Source organism: Serinus canaria, chromosome 22 (genome assembly GCF_022539315.1).
Source record: "Serinus canaria isolate serCan28SL12 chromosome 22, serCan2020, whole genome shotgun sequence".
Classification (NCBI taxonomy): domain Eukaryota; kingdom Metazoa; phylum Chordata; class Aves; order Passeriformes; family Fringillidae; genus Serinus; species Serinus canaria.
Genome location: NC_066335.1, coordinates 3,397,357 through 3,412,826, shown reverse-complemented (window position 1 = coordinate 3,412,826; position 15,470 = coordinate 3,397,357). Strand labels below are relative to the sequence as shown.

The following is a 15,470-nucleotide window of genomic DNA, read 5'->3' as shown; positions in this document are numbered from 1 at the left end:
AAGGAGCTCTCAGACAAAAATATGGGAACAGGAAATAACAGTTCTTTAATAGGGAAGGGAAAAAATTAATAAAAGGATAAAATAAAACAATGCAATGCACTGGAACAACCCTGACAGATCAGAACTCACCCTGACACCCTGTGGGTCAGGGGGGTGGCACCAGTCCGGTTGGAAAAGTGGCTGCAGCCCCCTGAGGTGTCAGGGGTGGTTCTGTGGAGCAGGGGGTCCTGTAGGGAAAGGGTGGAGTCTTCCTCCAGCCATGGAAGGAGAAGCAGCTGCTGCTCCTCTGGGGAATCCAGTGGGAAGTCGTGCTGGGGTGTCAGAATCTCCAGATTCTATCCAGGTAGGAATGTTTGGCTCCTCCCCTGGGCAGAGCTCTGTGGTATTCCAGGATCTCCAGATTCTATCCAGGTAGGAATGCTTGGCTCCTCCCCCTGGGCAGAGCTCTGTGGTATTCCAGGATCTCCAGATTCTATCCAGGTAGGAATGCTTGGCTCCTCCCCCTGGGCAGAGCTGTGTGGTGTTCCAGGATCTCCAGATTCTATCCAGGTAGGAATGCTTGGCTCCTCCCCCTGGGCAGAGCTCTGTGGTATTCCAGGATCTCCAGATTCTATCCAGGTAAGAATGTTTGGCTCCTCCATCTGGGCAGAGCTCTGTGGTATTCCAGGATCTCCAGATTCTATCCAGGTAGGAATGCTTGGCTCCTCCCCCTGGGCTCACATCTCCCAATGGGATGCTGCAGTTCTATCAGCCCTGCAGGGACATTCCAGAGCTGTTATCCGCAGGTGTCCCCTGGAGGGAGGGGTGGCTGTGATCACTCAGGGACAGAGAGAAGGGGAATTGCCCACTGACACCAGACAATGCCCCAAGATGGGAATAGAACACATCCTGCCCTGCACTCTGGAACAGCCTGCCCTAAGCTGAGCCTGCCCTAAGCTGAGCCTGCCCTAAACTGAGCCTGCCTGTGCCAAAGCCTCTCCAGCCCCCCCTGCTCTGCTCTGTCCCCTCCCCGTGTCCCCAGCCTTGCCCAGAGCTGTCCCCTCGCTCTGCCCAGGCTCCACGGAGCCTTTCCCAGCTCAGCCAGGCTTTGGCATCCCAGATCTAGGCCGGGTTTGCTCCTGGCCCCTAAGCCTGGCTCAATCTCTGCTCCCTCACCCTTTGTGCAGCCGCAGCCCAGCTCTGTCCCCAGGGCACCGCTGTCCCCCAGCTTTGTCCCATCCGGCCGTGTTTATTTAACAGCCAGGGCCTTGGGGTGACTCAGAGCTCAGCTCCAGATGTTCAAACCCAAACAGATTCCATCCCGATGGATGTGGAGAAAAAAGAGTCTTTTTCCTCTGGTGGCCGAGGTTTTAGTGGAAGTGAAGGTTTTTAAGATGGACAAAGCCCCTGTGGAAAGATTTTTGTGTTGTGTTGTGGATTGGAGAGAAAAAAATCAATTTCTTGTTGAAGTTTCAGCCTTAATTCCTGGTGTTGGGAAGCTGAGAAATCCTGGAGCTTAGTTGGGAGTGAGAAAGGATTTCACTATCATTATATTATTAAATTATTATTATTATTATACTATTAAATCCTCTTTACATAGCTTTTATTTAAGGGGCAGTGGAAGAGGTCAGGCTTAGGGAAGGGAAGAGGAGTTTGAGTGGATCATGGAGCTGTTAAAGCAGGAGAGGAATGAAAATGGAAATGAAAACAGAGCAGGGAGAAATCCAAACTCCAGGGTGATTCAGCGTCTGAGCCTGGGATTTCTAGGAACAGGATCCTCTCCCTGGATTGATTCCTGAGCATCCTCAGGGCCCTTCAGAAGGAGAGGGAACCGCTGGGTTTGGGTTTGGGCACGGAGAGAGCCCCAAACCCCGTCCTGGGCATCTCCCAGCAGCACAAAGGAGGCGGCGAAGGGCGCCGGGAGCGCTCCCAGGGCCGGGCGGGATTTTGCCGTCGGATCCGGAGCCGCGGGGAAGCGTTTGGTTCAGAGGGTGGGAACAAAAGCAGCCGAGGCTCATGTGAAAGCTTTTCCGAGCCAGGAATCCTTTTGTGAGGGCTCCGAACAATCCCTTTATCCCGGGCCGGCCCCGGCTGCGCGTCCCTGGTTTGGTAAGGGAGCCGCAGCCTCCGCCAGGGCTCTGTGTCCCCGCAGGGCAGGAGCAGCCCCGGGGCCCCGGACCTGGCTCCGGCAAGGAAAGGGTGGGGAAACACGGCATGGAAGAGTTTCAGACCTTTCTCCCCTCATTTTCCCTCATTTGTGCTGTAGGAGGCTGGAAGTCCCAGCTGGAATGGTTTGATTGGGAAGGGAGCGTAAATCCCATCCCCAGGGACACCTCCCACTGTCCCCGGGGCTCCAGCCTCTCCTCGGGCACTTCCAGGGATCCAGGGGCAGCCACAGCTGCCCTGGGAATTCCATCTCAGCCCTGGGAATCCCAGCCCAGCCCTGGGAATCCCAGCCCAGCCCTGGGAATTCCATCCCAGCTCTGGGAATTCCATCCCAGCCCTGGGAATTCCATCCCAGCACTGGGAATTGCATCCCAGCCCTGGGAATTGCATCCCAGCTCTGGGAATTCCATCCCAGCTCTGGGAATTCCATCCCAGCTCTGGGAATTCCATCCCAGCCCTGGGAATTCCATCCCAGCTCTGGGAATTCCATCCCAGCTCTGGGAATTCCATCCCAGCCCTGGGAATTCCATCCCAGCTCTGGGAATTCCATCCCAGCTCTGGGAATTCCATCCCAGCCTTTCCTTCCCAACCTCCCATCCTATCCCTGCCCTCTTTCTGTCCCAAACCATTCCCCCCATCCTGTCCCTCCCTCCCTTTCCCAATCCCTCTCCATGGTTTGTGGCTGTGCCTCCCTCCATGGTTCAGGGTTCAGCTTTCTCTCCATCCCAGAGTTTTCCTTGTGCTGGGATCTCTCTCCACGTGTCCATGGAGCACAGAGAGGGGGATTTTAGGAATCTGCTTTATCCATCAGGTGTTGTTTGCTCCCAGTTTTTCTCTGGGATCTGTTTTTACCATCAGCCCAGCTGCTGCTGGAGGATAAACCATTCCTGCCTGGATCTGCATTATTGCACAAAAACCTCTGCAGCCAGAGGAAACCATTCCAGCCCCAAAGAATTATTGGGAAAGAAGCTCCTGGCAGCTCCTCTCATGGAGAACCCTCAGCGTGCTCATTCTGATCCTTTGTTCTTGAATTTTCCAATACAAAGCCCAGCTCTGCAGTGGCCTGAATTCCTCTCTGAGGTTTTGCTCTTTGTTCTGAGCTGAGCAAACCCTCCAGTTGCTCCATCAAAAATTCCCTGCTCCAAACCCTCCCTGGGAGGGAAAGGGGGACAGGACTGGGGTTGGTTTTACTCCCTGATAAAATTCCAAAATTCCCTGCTCTAAACCAGCTCTGGGAAGGAAAAGGGGAAGGGATTTGGGTTGGTTTTGCTCTCAGACAAAATTCCAAAATTCCCTGCTCCAAACCCGCCCTGGGAGGGAAAGGGGGACAGGACTGGGGTTGGTTTTGCCCCCAGATAAAATTCCAAAATTCCCTGCTCCAAACCCACCCTGGGAGGGAAAGTGGGACAGGACTGGGGTTGGTTTTGCCCCCAGATAAAATTTCCTGAGCTCCAGAGCTCTAAACCAGCCCTGGGAGGGAAAAGGGGAAGGGATTGGGGTTGGTTTTGCTCTCAGACAGACTCTGGAAATGTCACTGTGGCCTGTTGGAGCAATCAGAAGATGAATTCCCTCCAGGAATGAAATGTTGCTCATTTTTTGCTGCTTTGCTCATTTTTTTATCCTCCTTGGCAGAAACAGGCCAAAAAAAAAAAAAACCAAAAAACCAATGGCAAAAGGGTTGGATGCACTGAACAGAATCCCAGGTTGGAACAGGATTTCTTTTTGTGTCTGAGTCAGCATCTCCAGGAGAGAGGGATGAGATGGGAGAGCTTTGTCCAGAGCCTGAGGTGGCACACTGGAGCTGGGAATGTTTTCCCAAATTTGCATTTACACCTTGTTCTTCACTGCCCTAAAACCCAGCAAGGAGCCAGCCCAGTCAGCCAGGGGGGAAGGGATGGCCAATGCCCAGCTTGGAAGGGGGAAATCCTGGAGTGGGAATTCTGAGAGCTTGAGCCTGGAGTGGGAAATACAGGGATTTTAAATGCTGGAGTGGGAAATACAGGGATTGTGAGTGCTGGAGTGGGAAATACAGGGATTTTAAATGCTGGAGTGGGAAATACAGGGATTGTGAGCCTGGAGTGGGAAATACAGGGATTGTGAGCCTGGAGTGGGAAATGTAGGGATTATCAGTGCTGGAGTGGGAAATACAGGGATTTTTAAATGCTGGAGTGGGAAATACAGGGATTTTGAGTGCTGGAGTGGGAAATACAGGGATTTTTAGCCTGGAGTGGGAAATACAGGGATTTTGAGTGCTGGAGTGGGAAATACAGGGATTGTGAGTACTGGAGTGGGAAATGTAGGGATTATCAGTGCTGGAGTGGGAAATACAGGGATTTTTAAATGCTGGAGTGGGAAATACAGGGATGTCCAGTCCTGGAATGGGAAATACAGGGATTTTAAATGCTGGAGTGGGAAATACAGGGGTCTCGAGTTCTGGAGTCGTGGATAGCCCCCTCCTGCTGTGCTCAGAGCTCTTCTGGAAGCAGCTGGAACAACTTCTTTTGATTTGTTAAGCTGCAGAGATAATGGCAACAATAACAGGCAAATCCCAAAGTTTCTGCCAAGCTTCCCATTTTTAAAAGGTTTTGGGTTTTTTGCATCATTGTGACTTTCCTCCTTCTCAGCCTCAGTGGGCTCTTTTCTTTCTCTGCCTGATGCTCTGACACCATAAACCCCAACAAGGCATTCCCAGATCCATCCAGGGCTCTGGAATATTCAAATCCACCCTCTGGCTTGGAGAATCCCTGAGGTGGAGATGCCTGGGAGCTGCAGGAAGGCAGCAGGGAAGGATTGATTGCTCCTTGCTGCCCTGCTCAGCCCCTGGCAGCTGCCAGGGACAGGCTGGATGTGCTGGGATTTGGGAACAGAGCTCCTGCCTGGCTGGAGGAGCGGGAAAAAATCCCAAATGTGTTGGATCAGGAGAGGAAAACCCAAATATTCTCGATGAGAACTGCCTTAGGGGTTCTGTTGTGTTCCCTGCTGCAGGGGGGGATCCTCAGGGGGAGGCTGGAGTTGAATCCTCAGGATCCTGGAGAGGATTCCATGTTTTTCTGGCCTTTAGGAAGCAGTTTGAACCTGATTCCTGCTCAGAAGGAGTTTGGGAATTGCTGCTCCCTCCCAGGAATCCTTAGGGCTGGAAAAGACCTCCGAGGTCGAGCCCAGCCCAGTCCTTTGGCTCCTCTGCTTCCCTTGGGGGTTTTCCAGGTTTCCCACCCGGATACATTCCCTGGGATGGCCCAGCAGCAAGAGCAGGGAAGCTCAGTGGTGAGGAAGAGGTGGAACATGGGAATGCTGATCCTGGGAAGCACCAGGCAGATGTTCAACATCTGGAATGGCCCAGGACTCAAACGGGGTGAGCTGGGGAGCAGCTTCCTCACAGAAACAGAGAGCTCAGAGCCTGGAGCAGCAGCCCTGGGGGTGATCCCTGCCAGGGACCGGCTGTGGCCTCCAGCTGCTCTAAATCCAAGGAAAAGGGACAGGGATGCCCCTTTTGGGAACCCTGGGTGAGCTTCAGCCCCTTTTGGGAACCTTGTGTGAGCTTCAGCCCCTTTTGGGAACCCTGTGTGAGCTTTAGCCCCTTTTGGGAACCCTGGGTGAGCTTCAGCCCCTTTTGGGAACCCTGTGTGGGCTTCAGCCCCTTTTGGGAACCCTGTGTGAGCTTTAACCCCTTGCTGACGCCAGGTCCAGAAGGAAAATGTCTCATTTCTGCCACTTTAATGTGCAGCAGAGCTGATCCTCACCTGACCGTGGGTCTCAAACCTACCCAGGGCTTCCTACAGGATGGAAAAATCCCACAATCATGGATGGAAAACTCCCTCTCCCTCTTTCCCAGCTGCCAGTGCAAACTTCCTCCTGTTTCCCATCTTTTCCCAGGTGCTTTTCCAGCACAATTGGAAGTGTTGGCTCCCTGGCCTTTGGGTTAATCCCTTTAAAAGGCTTTTATTAAAAACACTTGGAGATCTTCAGCACCCAGAGCTGCTTCCAAGAGGATTTCAGGCCTCCATTACTTTTTTTCCTGGTGAGGAAAACGAGGCAGGGTAGGGGAAGCAGGGGAACAAAGTTCCCTCTGACAGCCCTGGGTAAACACAATTCCTCCATCAAGGCAAAAGCTGGAAACATTTCCTAAATTGCAGCAGGGAAAAGGGAGCTGCAGGGTTTGGAAAGGAGCCCGGGGAGACCTGGAATGCCCTGAGGCTCCGATACCTTCCTGAGAGCACGTAGGCAAAAACTCAGCAGGATTTTAGGAGAAGCTGCCAAGCTCAGGAGAAACCTGGGGCTGCAGATGGATTTCTCAGGCTCCACTGGAGAGGTTTCAAATCCCCTCTTACATCAGGCCCTTGGAACACCTGAAATTGCCTCAGATGTAGCAAATTTAGGTGTCACGGGGGTTATTTTTAATTCCTGAGGGCTACGAGAGCTTTCAAAACTGGAGCCCAGCCTGTGAACCCTGTGTGAGAAGCACTTTTGGATAAATCCTGTTTGCCAAGGGTTGAGGGATGTTCCGGCTCAGATTTTGGAGAATTGAATTCTTGCAGCTGAGGGGGAAGAGGGGGAGTGGGTGATTTGCAAAACTGGGTGGTAAATGCAGACAAATAAGAGACAGCAATGTGGTGGGGGGATAAGGAAAAGGAAGGGGGAAGCCTCAGGTGAGTTGTCCAAGGTGGTGTGGGCAGAGCTGAGGATGAGGAGGAGATGCCAACCCCGTCCCTTGCCCCTTGCCCCACTCCCTGACCCATGTCCTGCCCCTCTTTCTTTGCCCTTCCCTGGGCTCTGTCTGTCCTACCAGCCCCCATGGAAGCATCTGGAGAACGGCTGAGCCACGGGACCTGCAGGACCTGGCAGGTCCTGCTCTCATCTCCTGTGAGCCCTCACCAGAGGCCCTTTAAAGCTCCGGGCAAGTTTTCTTTTCCGAGCGGCTGAATCCGAGGATTCCTCAGCCCTGATGTCAGCCCGAGCGGGGCCACGTGGGTTTGCACATATTTGACACCGAAAGGGCTCCTGGAAGGGAAGGGAAGGGAATCCATCCATTTGTCAGAAGCTCTTTTGTAACCGCTCGCCACAGAGGAGCTTTTCCAGCCAGAGCTCACCCCAGGGGCTCTGCAGGGCTGCTCTGTGCCCTCCTGGGCATGTTCCAGCCAGGATCTGCCCCTTCAGGGCTGCTCTGTGCCCTCCTGGGCATGTTCCAGTCAGGATCTGCCCCTTCAGGGCTGCTCTGTGCCCTCCTGGGCATGTTCCAGCCAGGATCTGCCCCTTCAGGGCTGCTTTGTGCCCTCCTGGGCATTTTCCAGCCAGGATCTGCCCCTTCAGGGCTGCTTTGTGCCCTCTCAGGTATTTTCCAGCCAGGATCTGCCCCCTCCAGACAGGATTTGCCCCTGCAGGGCTGCTCTGGACCCTTAGGGAAGTTTTCCAGCCAGGTTTCAACTCTGGAGTTCTGCAGGGCTGGTTTTTGCCCTCAGGGATATTTTCCAGACAGGATTTACCTCTGTGGCTCTTCAGGGCTCATTTTTGCCCTCAGGGACCTTTCCCAGCCAGGATTTGCCCCTGGGGTTCTGCAGGGCTTGTTTTGCCTTCAGGGAACTTTTCCAGCCAGGATTTTCTTCTGTCTCTGCAGGGCTGATTTTTACCCTCAGGGATATTTTCCAGTCAGGATTTGCCCCTGAGGCCCTTCAGGTCTGATTTTTGCCCTCAGGGAACTTTTCCATCCAAGATTTGCCCCTGGAGTTCTGCAGGTCTGGTTTGTACCCTCAGGGACCTTTCCCAGCCAGGATCTGCCCCCTCCAGCCAGGATTTACCCCTTAGGGCTGGTTTGTACCCTCAGGGATATTTTCTAGCTGGGATTTGTACCTGAGGCCCTCCAGGTCTGGTTTTTGCCCTCAGGGATCTTCTCCAGCCAGGATTTGCCCCCTCCAGCCAGGATTTGCTCCTGCAAACCTGCAGGGCTGGTTTGTGCCCTCCCAGGTATTTTCCAGCCTGGATTTGCCCCTGAGGCTCTGCAGATCTGGTTTGTGCCCTCAGGGATCTTTCCCAGCCAGGATCTGACCCTGCAGGGCTGGTTTGTGTCCTCAGGGATCTTTTCCAGCCAGGATTTTCCCCTGGGGCTCTGCAGGTCTGCTCTGTGCCCTCACAGGTGTTTTCCCACCTGCAGTTGTTCCTGAAGGTGTGCAGGTCTTGTTTTTGCCCTTCCAGGTATTTTCCAGCCTGGATTTGCCCCTGGGGCCCTTCAGGGTTGTTTTGTGCCCTCAGGGAATTTTTCCAGCCAGGATTTGCCCCTGAGGCTCTGTTTGTGCCCTCAGCAGTTTTTCCAGCCTGGAATTGCTCCTGGAATCCTGCAGGGCTGGTTTGAGCCCTCAGGGAACTTTTCCAGCCAGGATTTAACACTGGAGTCCTGCAGGTCTGATTTTAGCCCTCAGGGGACTTTTCCATCCAGGACTTGCTTCTGTCTCTGCAGGGCTGATTTTTGCCCTCCCAGGTATTTTCCAGCCAGGATTTGCCTCTGTGGCTCTTCAGGGCTCATTTTTGCCCTCAGGGATCTTTCTCAGCCTGGAATTGCCCCTGGAATCCTGCAGGGCCTGGTTTGAGCCCTCAGGGATCTTTCCCAGCCAGGATTTGCCCCGGAGTCTGGTTTGAGCCCTCAGGGATATTTTCCAGCCAGGATTTGCCCCTTCAGGGCTGGTTTTGCCCCCTCCAGGCAGGATTTGCCCCTTAGGGCTGGTTTGAGCCCTCAGGGATATTTTCCAGGCAGGATTTGCCCCTTAGGGCTGGTTTTTACCCTCAGGGACCTTTCCCAGCCAGGATTTGCCCCTTAGGGCTGGTTTTTACCTTCAGGGACCTTTCCAGGCAGGATTGCCCTAGGGCTGGTTTTACCTTCAGGGACCTTTCCAGCCAGGATTGCCCCTTAGGGCTGGTTTTTACCCCAGGGACCTTTCCAGGCAGGATTTGCCTTTAGGGCTGTTTTTTACCTTCAGGGACCTTTCCCAGCCAGGATTTGCCCCTTAGGGCTGGTTTGAGCCCTCAGGGACCTTTCCCAGCCTGGATTTGCCCCTTAGGGCTGTTTTTTACCTTCAGGGACCTTTCCCAGCCAGGATTTGCCCCTTAGGGCTGGTTTTTGCCCTCAGGGACCTTTCCCAGCCTGGATTTGCCCCGGAGTCTTGCAGGGCTGCTCTGTGTCCCCACGCCGCCGGTGCCATCTGTGAAATCCATTCACCTCCCCTGACTCACTCCTGTCCCGGGCTGGGCAGGAGGAGCAGGAGAAACGCCGCTGTCAGCACCTTGGAATGCCAGATTCCACATGAAATCATGGCTTTGGATGAACACCCCAAAGTCCTTCCCCTGCCAGGGCTCCCCCTCCCTGCGCCCAGAACGATTCTGGGGTAAGGCTGGCCCTAACAAAGCTGAGCTTGGTTAATTTCCACAGGAACAGGGGCTAAATTAGGGTGAAAAGAGCATTTGGAATGGAAGTGACAAAGCAGATTTGTTCTAGGGCTGCTTACAAAATAAATTAGAGCTTTTTTTTTTTTTTTCTTTAATGAGAGAAAAAGAATCTTCTTCCGGAGGGTGGATTTACATAAGGTGGAAAGGTTTGTTTCATAAAAGCCCTGAAAGGTTTGGGTGGGAAGGGAGTTTAAAAATCAGCTCCTTCCACCCCTGCAATTGTCAGGGACACCTCCCACTGTCCCAGGGGCTCCAGCCTGGCCTTGGACACTCCCAGGGATCCAGGGGCAGCCACAGCTGCTCTGGGAATTCCATCCCAGCCCCTCACAGGGAAGAATTTATTCCAAACACCCATCTCCCCCTGCCCTCTGGAAGTCTGAATCTCTGTTTTGCTGTCACTCCTCTGCCCCCCTGCCCTGTCCCTTCCTCAGCACCTCATCCTTCCTGCCCTGCCTGACCTCAGCAGCTCTGCCACCCCTCCTGGAATCTCCAAAGCCCATTTCCCTACAATCATTCCAGCACCATTCCTGTTTATTTTCCCCCCACAGAACTCCACCACAGTTGGGCTGTGATCCCACCTGGAAGCTCACAGCCCGTTTCCCTCCTCTGCCACTGCCATTTTTATGAAAATCCTTTCGCTAGGATTTTTCTCCTGAGAAGCTGAGAGGCCTCAGAAATGAAATATAAACAATGATTATCTGATTGCTTGGGATGTGGTCTGGAGGTTGCTCACCAGCAGGTGCCTCTTTGATTGGTTACATGTTAATTGTTTTTAATTAATGACCAATCCCAGCCAGCTGTGTCAGATTCTCTGGTCAGTCACAAGATTTTTATTATTCATTTCTTTCCAGGCTTCTGATGTCTCCTTGCTCTTTCTTTAGAAGAGTTTTAGTATATCATTTTCTTTTAATATAATATATATCACAAAATAATAAATCTTCTGAAACTTTATTGGAATATTGCAGAAGGGACCTGCCTTGGCTTGTCTGGCCTTGGTGCTGAACCAAACAGCAGCACTGTGGGGTTTCACCCACCCCAGGGACACTTTTGGCCATGGCTGGGTGGTGTTTCACCCCAAGGACACTTTTGGCCATGGCTGGGTGGTGTTTCACCCCAGGGACACTTTTGGCCATGGCTGGGTGGTGTTTCACCCCAGGGACACTTTTGGCCATGGCTGGGTGGTGTTTCCCCCACAGGACACTTTTGGCCATGGCTGGGTGGTGTTTCACCCCACAGACACTTTGGCCATGGCTGGGTGGTGTTTCACCCCAGGGACACTTTTGGGCCATGGCTGGGTGGTGTTTCACCCCACAGACACTTTTGGCCATGGCTGGTGGTGTTTCACCCCAGGGACACTTTGGGCTGGCTGGGGCTGCAGTTGGGCACGTGGGGACAAGTCCAGGCGTGCAGGAGCTCTGGGGGTGCTGGGATGGAGCTTCCTCCCGTGCAGGGGCCGCTCCTCAGGTTTCCCTCTGTGGAGAAGCTTTAGGGCCATGGGGAAGGGAAGGAGTCGGTTCTGCTGGAGGGTTTGGATCCAGAGCTTTGTTCTGGCCCACAGCCTCTGAACCCAGCCCCAGCTCCAGCAGAACTCCTGAGCCCGTGGGTGCTGCTCCTTTTAACCCCGGGGAGAGGGCAGGGAAGGGGCAGGGAGCCACCAGCCAGGGACAGGAGGGGAGGTCTCAAGGGACAGAGGACACCTGGATGGCCCAGTGCCCCCGGGGGCAGAGGGCATCCTTTGAATCTGCCTTGAATCTGTCTGCTCCGTGCCCTTCTGGAATGCCAGGACTGACAGACAGTGCTGGGAGGGGAAAGGAGAGGTGACTGACACACCTGGCAGGGAATTACCTGGGAGGGATTCAAGGTTCTGGGGTAAATCACAATGCAACAAAACACGGAGTCAAGATTCTCTTCCCTCGTCCTGGGGACCCTCAGACACCCCCACACCAACCCAGCATCGTTCCTGTTTGTTTTCCCCCCAGAACATGAACATCCAGGTGGAGGACATCCGCATCCGCGCCATCCTGGCCACCTACCGCAAGCGGGTCCCCGTCACCGAGGGCTACGTGGAGGTGAAGGACGAGGGCACCTGGAAGCAGATCTGCGACAAGCACTGGACCATGAAGAACTCCCGGGTGGTCTGCGGGATGTTCGGCTTCCCCAGCGAGAGGAAATACAACACCAACGTCTACAAGTAAGGGCAGGGCTGGGTGGGAGCCACAGCCACTCCTTGGGCCCTGTCCCCAAGGCAGACTGGCAGTGGCACCCGGGGCCCTGGGGGAGGAAAATCTCCAACTGCTCCGTTCCTCCAGATGGGATTTTTCCCTTGTGTGGGTGTTTGGGATGCCCAGCGTTTCCTGGTGCAGGCAGGGGAGGCCTCTGATCCCCTTCCATGGGATGCAGACCTTGAGGAGTATCAGTGTTTGACAGGGCCTGGAATGGGAGATGGGACACTTGGCCTGGAAAATGTTTGTATTTCACCAGCTCGAGGGTGAACATTTCCTCCAGCAGGGATGGGCTCTGTCTGGTGGGCAGGGCAGGGATGGGACCAAACTGCTCCCAGTGTGCCAGTAAATCCACCAGCTATGAGAAAATCATGGAATGGTTTGGGCTGGAGGGGATTTACAGCCCATCCAGTGCCACCCCTGCCATGGCAGGGACACCTTCCACGAGCCCAGTTTGCTCCAAGCTAGCCTTGGACACTTCCAGGGATCCAGGGCAGCCACAGCTTCTCTGGGAATTCCATCCCAGCCCCTGCCCACCCTCCCAGGCAGGAATTCCTTCTCCATACCCCAGCTCACCCTGCCCTCTGCCAGTCTGAAGCCATTCCCAGTGTCCTGTCATTCCATAATGCAAAGTCTCCAACTGCTCACCCCATCCCTGTGCAGAAATCCAGAGGTGGGATCAGTTCTGGATGTGCTGGAAGCTCCAAAGAAGTCACCTTGGAACAGAAGGAGCCTTTTTGTGTTCCTTGTGCCCAGGTTCCTCCGTCCCACCCCGAGTGCAATTCCTGTCAGCTGGGAAAAGCAGCAGGAATTTCTCTGTGATCTCAGTGCTGCTTTTCCTCCCTAGATTTGCAGATTCCTTCAGGATGAAGGAGAGCAGTGATTTATGGGGAGAACATCGTGTTTTCCAGAGCTGCACGTGGAAAGGTTTAGGCTGCCTTTCCTGTTCCTTGGGAGCCAGGAGCTCTGGGCTTTTTAGCTCTCATTGCTTCTGTTTGCTTTTTGTCCCCAAGCCTCATCCCAGACTGGGCTCTTCCCACGCTGTTCCCCAGGAAAACCACCCTGAGGCAGATGGGAGAGAGTTTAAATGAATTCCTGTCTGGTTCCTTGGCTGCTCCGTGACCTGGGGAGTGGGGAAGCAGCGGCTGCTCCAGGGGAGGGCTGAAGGCTCCGGGCAGGAGCTGTGGTTTTCCTGCCTGCCCCCTCTGGCCTGTGGAATTGCTATTCCAGAACTTCCCCTCTGGATCAGCCTGGCTACGCTCCGTTTCTTTCATTAGCAAGGTCCTGATCTGCTGGAGACATCCTTGGAATAGCCCAAAGCCAGGCAGGGAAAACCAGGAATAAAGAACCCACTGGGATTCAGGGAGATGAGCATTGCCCTGGACACCAGTTTCAGCAGGGTTTGCTTCCACCAGTGCAGCACACTTCCCTCAAACCCATCCCTGAGGTTCCCATCCCCTGCAGGAGCAGGGAATCAATCACCTCCAGACGGACAAAGTGGATTTTTCCTGCTTCCAGTTGTGGCCTTTCCAAGAAAAGCATGAACTGCAGCATCTGGAGCCATCTGCCTGAAATAAAAGGTTGCTCAGGAGCTGTCCTGTCTCTAGGACACACGGAAATGGAAAGACTGACAGAAGGTTGTTCAGCACTGCTGAAAATCCCACTGAACTGAGCTGGAATTGGATATGAAGAGCTCCCAAATCCCAGCCCAGGAGATCCCTGCTGCTGAAGAGCCTCAGTGCCCCAAGACCTCCCTCCCTTTCCTTGTGTTCGGCCTTGCTGGGCTCCAGCACCCACAAATATTTTGGAAAACACGCTGAGCATTATCCCAGGCTGGAAAAAAACCAGGGATGGCATTTTATTGGGCGGGAGAGGCTTGTAAAGCTTTGGCAGCTGCAGAGTTTTGTTTGTCAGCAGAGTTTAAAAGCTGAATTCTTCCTTGGGTCGCTTCCCTCTGTGTCATGGGCGGGTGCATCGTGTTCAGCTGGTGTTACTGGGAAAGCTCCCAGTTCTGGGCTGGGAATGCCCTTGGATTTGTGGTCAAGGCACTGGGATGATGACCAGTGGCACCTTCTCACCTGGGCCAGAGGATGCCTGTCCCACATTTGTTTTGGAGAGGGAAAAGCTCATCCTGGAGCCAAACCCCTCTCCCTGTGAATGTGAAGTCCTTTCTCCTCATTCCTCCCTTTAATTTGAGAATCCCCTTCTCCCTGGAGCAGCTCCTTCCCCACTCCTCCTCCACAGCCAGGAGGAAAGCTGGGATCAGGTTTCTGCTGGCCAAGGCTGCCCCTTCCCACATCCCCCATCCCAGTGCCCCCAGCCCTGCCTGCCCAGCTCTGCTCCTGCGCAGGGCTGGGAGGTGAAATGGTTTGCAGATGGATCTTGCTCAAAAGAAAACAAATGAGTTCATGGTTGTCCCGCTGCCAGGGGTTTATTCCTGACTGTAACTCGGCCTCTGGGGCTGACAGCACAATTTATGTTCGGAAATGAAACAAATCTAAAGTTGAGTCCCTGGCCTTGTTCATTCCTCACTGTGGCTTTTATATAGGAGCTGCTGTGACTCCTCCTCCCAGTTCCTGCTCTGGCTGGGAAAGCAGAATTTAATGCATTTTGCTGATGGAGAGAGGAGAAATTTGGGATCAGTGAGACAGACCTGATGCCTTCTTGAAGGCTTTGTGGCTTGACAAGAAATGGCTGCAGGGTCAGACAGCTACTCCCAACTGAAGCAGCCTGCTCACCCTGTTCCAGACCCAGGCACAGGAGCTGATCATCACCTCAGTGCTTGCAGTGGGAACCTCCTGGGTGTTCCTCCCTGGAAAATCCAGGATCTGAAGGGTTTTGGCGGGCCTGGCTTCCCTCCCTCCTCCCTGAGGCTGGAGGCAGCTCCTTGATACCTTCAGGAATTTCCCAAGGGTTGAGACCTCTGCTCACAGCCCCGCGGAGGAGCTCCCCAGCCCCTGCTCAGTGGGACTGCAGTGAATTTTCCTGGAGCTGGTGTGCAATGATTTGTTCTCTCGTGGAATATCCTGAGTGCTCCTTAACCAACCCTTCCCACAGAGCTCCACCTGAGCTTCGTTCCAAGCTCTTCTGGGATGAAAATCCCTCTCTCCTCACCAGTAGAAATGGTTTGGGTTCCAGCTTGACCTGGAATTGGCCGAACTCTCCCAGCAGGAATGTTCATTCCCACCTCTGACCTGAGCAGCATCACCCTGGGCTCCCACTGATCCCAGCTGGACCCTTTTGTGTTAAAAACAAAGCACCAGCAAAGCCCTGAGTTTCTGACTGTAAAGATCAGCTGAATTCTGCTTTTTTTAACACAGATTTGGTCTGGGGACACGAGGTGGGGCTTTATTTCTCCCCAGCCTCCCGAGGGCTGTTAATACCATCCAGATGTTGATGCCTCATGAAATTTCCAGGATGAGGTCATTGTTTGCTATTCTAAGGCATCCCCATCCCTGCTTCCCTAAGTCAGGCTGGTTCTTGTCTGCTCTGGAGTCTTGGAGCTCTCTGGACCTGCCTGTGAAGGATGAAAATGCTCCTTCAGGTCCTCCCTTCTGTCCTGAGCATGGCTGGGAAGTGGCTGCTTTGTATTGCATCCTCCCTGGGCTTGTTTTATAAAATTTAACTCTATTCCTGATTTTCCATCATTTTTTCCTCGATTCAGGGAGTCCC

General features: G+C 53.7%; 1 protein-coding gene across 4 annotated transcripts in view; it reads left to right on the top strand.

The window, feature by feature from the left end:
- The window catches only part of LOXL2 (lysyl oxidase like 2), a 64,771-nt gene that overhangs the window by 24,492 nt on the left and 24,809 nt on the right, over positions 1-15,470 (top strand). For all 4 annotated transcript variants that reach the window (XM_050983056.1, XM_050983055.1, XM_050983057.1 and 1 more), the window contains one exon: positions 11,556-11,767. In XM_050983056.1, the coding sequence (XP_050839013.1) occupies positions 11,556-11,767 (212 nt within the window). The remainder of the gene's footprint in view (positions 1-11,555; positions 11,768-15,470) is intronic.